Below are 3,034 nucleotides of genomic sequence, written 5' to 3'. Positions count from 1 at the left end.
GGACTGGTCGCCCTGCTCTAAGACGTGCGGGAAAGGTTTCAAGAAGAGATTGTTGAAATGTATTTCTTACGATGGCAGCGTGCTGCCGCAAGAAAGCTGTGAGCCTTCCAAGAAACCGAAACACCTGATAGACTTCTGCAATGTTACAGACTGCAGTTAAATAGTATAAGTTGGGAAAGCTAAATCTTTTTTATTATTTTATTTTTTTCCTTCAGAACAGTGCACTGAAAAAAAGAGGGCTAGAGGCAGCGCATGTGTTTTTGCATACAAAATTCATGGTGAGGATCCATTGAGGTGGGACAGTGCAAATAGCTTTAGTTGGCCTTGCATCCTAAAAATACCCTGCCAACTGAAAATTTGATAGGATAGCAGACCCATGTCACTCACTTGTCTACAGCAGATAAGGCCCGAGGGCATTATAATTGCCTTTTTTTAAGTCTGTTACAAATTACACAAAACATAAGCAGTGGCCAAAACACGTTTAAGCAAACATTTTGGGGTTCGGTTATTTCTCCCTTCTTTTGGATTTATAGTGGTACTGATCAAGTCCCCACGTGTAGGAAGGGGAGGGAAAGGGGAGTGGAAAAGATATCTTAAAGTAATTGGTCAAGGCTTACCTACCTCACGAAGGGCAAAAAACAGGATTGGAAAAGGAGCTTTAACTGCATCATTCATGGCTGCTATTGTTTCAGAGAATAGTTTTATATAAAAATAAAGCCATATTCTCTACCTGTAAAGAGTAAGAAATATAAAGAACAGTCAGTCAACTCCACAAATAACTAGAATGTCATTTTTTTAAAAGTATCTTTATGTCATCGCAATGTGCCTGTCCATTTCTCTCGTCCACTCTGATGCCGTTGTGGTGACATACGTAATCCAGAGGCTAGAAAAAGTGGAAATCTTCATGGAGCAGGTAGCATCTCTGAGCAGTTGCTCCTTGTGCCTTCTGCGTAGCTTCCACTGGCTTTTCTGATTCGAGCTTGGTCCTACCATCCTGTCAACCAGACTGATGGCATTTGTGAGCATTTGAGTCATGCTTTCACATGCAAGTCTTTTACCTTACCCCAGCCAATGGAAATTATTTGCATTTGGGTTAAAAAAAAGATCAAAGAAATCCCGCTATGAACGGGAACCTCGCCTATGTGGCCTCTGATGGGTTTGTAATGCTCAAATCACTGATAAGGCGGGAAGACAAAGCTGAAGGATAGCAGGTCCATCCACAGCAGTACGCCAGCGTTCGCATAATTAAAGTTTGTGCCAGTCCATAGACAATGAGAGAATATGGCTTTCCATATGTATATAGTAAAATATATTACTATAGATTTTACATACTTCATAAGTATTTTATATTTCTTTCCCTTCTGGGAAGGGTTATAATTTGTAATAAATGCATATAATGAGCGTATTTATTTTTATACTTCTTGTCTAATGTGATCTTCTAAGTTATCGCTTTTTTAAAAGGACATATAACAAGGATAGAGTATTTATACAGTATAATATGTTACTAGAGGTAATAAATGAACCCTATAAATTTTGGAAATGGAGTGTCTTTATTTCACTGGAGTAAAACTAGTCCATCGAGTGGAAAGAGCTTGGAATCTAAGGCAATGTTACGAAAAAAGCTAAACCACTTTTTTCAAAATGACTGGTAGCTTAGACTACTAATTGACTGTGTTAGTGAAGGGGTTTGGAAAACTCTACCCATAATGTCATATACCACGTTAAAAGGGGTAATTTTGTATTTTATTACTTAACCACTAACAGGGTGCTCAGCACTGTTTCATCTTTTAAAAAAAATGGAGTGCAACTAGACTGATGCCACTGGTTTTAATAACTGCTTACAGAGGGAATATTGCTGTCAGTGGTGTTTATAACCACCAAAATATGTACAAAAGTGGCAGTTTTACCTGCTCCACTTAACCTTACCCTACTGGGAAAGAAGCAGTCAAAATTCAAAACCGTTAACTAGCAGTCAGAGGTTTCCCTCACAAATTTCTGGAGGGCCTCCTGATCATGCTTTTCTAATTAGAAGTACTGTATGAATGAACTGTTCTAACGCTGTTGGTAACACGTTTTGTAATGTTAAAATACATACTAAGCATCAAGAAACTGATTTTTGCTCCCTCATTTCTGATCTCATGACCACTGCAGTCGAGGGAAAATCTTCTGTTGAACTCGGTAGGATTTTTGCCATGGAATTTGAGACATCAGTCATTTATGAATACTTCTGGCTTTGTGTCATGTAAAAATCTATTAAAACTTCCTTTGCCAATGTTTGGACTCTGTCTTGCAGAAATAGTTCCCACTTTATTCCATGGATAAAATCCTGGCCCCTCTAAAGCACACAGAAAAATTCTCATCACATCACACTTCATTGAGCACTACTTTGTCTTTGACATGCAAAAATACTGGGGAACATTTTACTTCTAGCATTATTTAGGAGGGAGCCAATCACTTTCTGTTTTTATAAAGTCTTAAAAGTATTTATAAATACAACAAATAATACTTTAATTGTATATATGTTATACAATATACACATGTATATTTTACTACAGCAGGTTAAAATGAGGAATTTTCAAGAGAAAAAAATGCATTTTTATTTTCATTTTCCGCTGTTGCTCTTTCTCCGTGCAGACTTCATATCCTAACACATAGCTGTCGGTTGGTGTTGCCTGAAACACTCTCCGTTTAAGGGCCCAAGGAGCTACGGTCCTGAAACTGCAAGACCCTGCCATAGCTACAGAAGTGGCGAGATCCCCCGACTTCTGGGTGATGGTGACTGCCCAAATTTGCTCTCATCAACCTAGAGGAAATATTCAAGGCAAAGCTAAGAAAGCCCTGCGGAGGAAACGGCTTCTCCCGGACCTACCCGTATCAATTAAAGCAAGCCCAAGGTGCTGACATACTCTCACTTCTTGCAGTAGCGCTTAAGGAGGCCTTTGGGAGAGAAAAACGGTGTTTCACAGGCACCGCCTTTCATGCTGAAGGGAACTTGGATCCAATCAAATGCAGGAAATTCCCCCTTTTTTGACAA

At 39.1% G+C, this 3,034-nt stretch overlaps 1 protein-coding gene across 1 annotated transcript in view; it reads left to right on the top strand.

Annotated features, from left to right (window-relative positions):
* Nucleotides 1-2,648, top strand: part of ADAMTS1 (ADAM metallopeptidase with thrombospondin type 1 motif, 1) — a 24,904-nt gene extending 22,256 nt beyond the window's left edge. Inside the window, exon 14 of the mRNA XM_009327898.1 lies at nucleotides 2,635-2,648. Coding sequence (XP_009326173.1) covers nucleotides 2,635-2,648 — 14 coding nt within the window. The remainder of the gene's footprint in view (nucleotides 1-2,634) is intronic.
* The last annotated feature ends 386 nt before the right edge of the window (nucleotides 2,649-3,034 follow it).

The sequence above is a fragment of the Pygoscelis adeliae genome, unplaced genomic scaffold, assembly GCF_000699105.1.
Source record: "Pygoscelis adeliae isolate BGI_AS28 unplaced genomic scaffold, ASM69910v1 Scaffold14, whole genome shotgun sequence".
Taxonomy (NCBI): Eukaryota; Metazoa; Chordata; class Aves; order Sphenisciformes; family Spheniscidae; genus Pygoscelis; species Pygoscelis adeliae.
The sequence above is the reverse complement of the archived record's forward strand: the minus strand, read 5'-3'. Positions and strand labels throughout refer to the sequence as shown.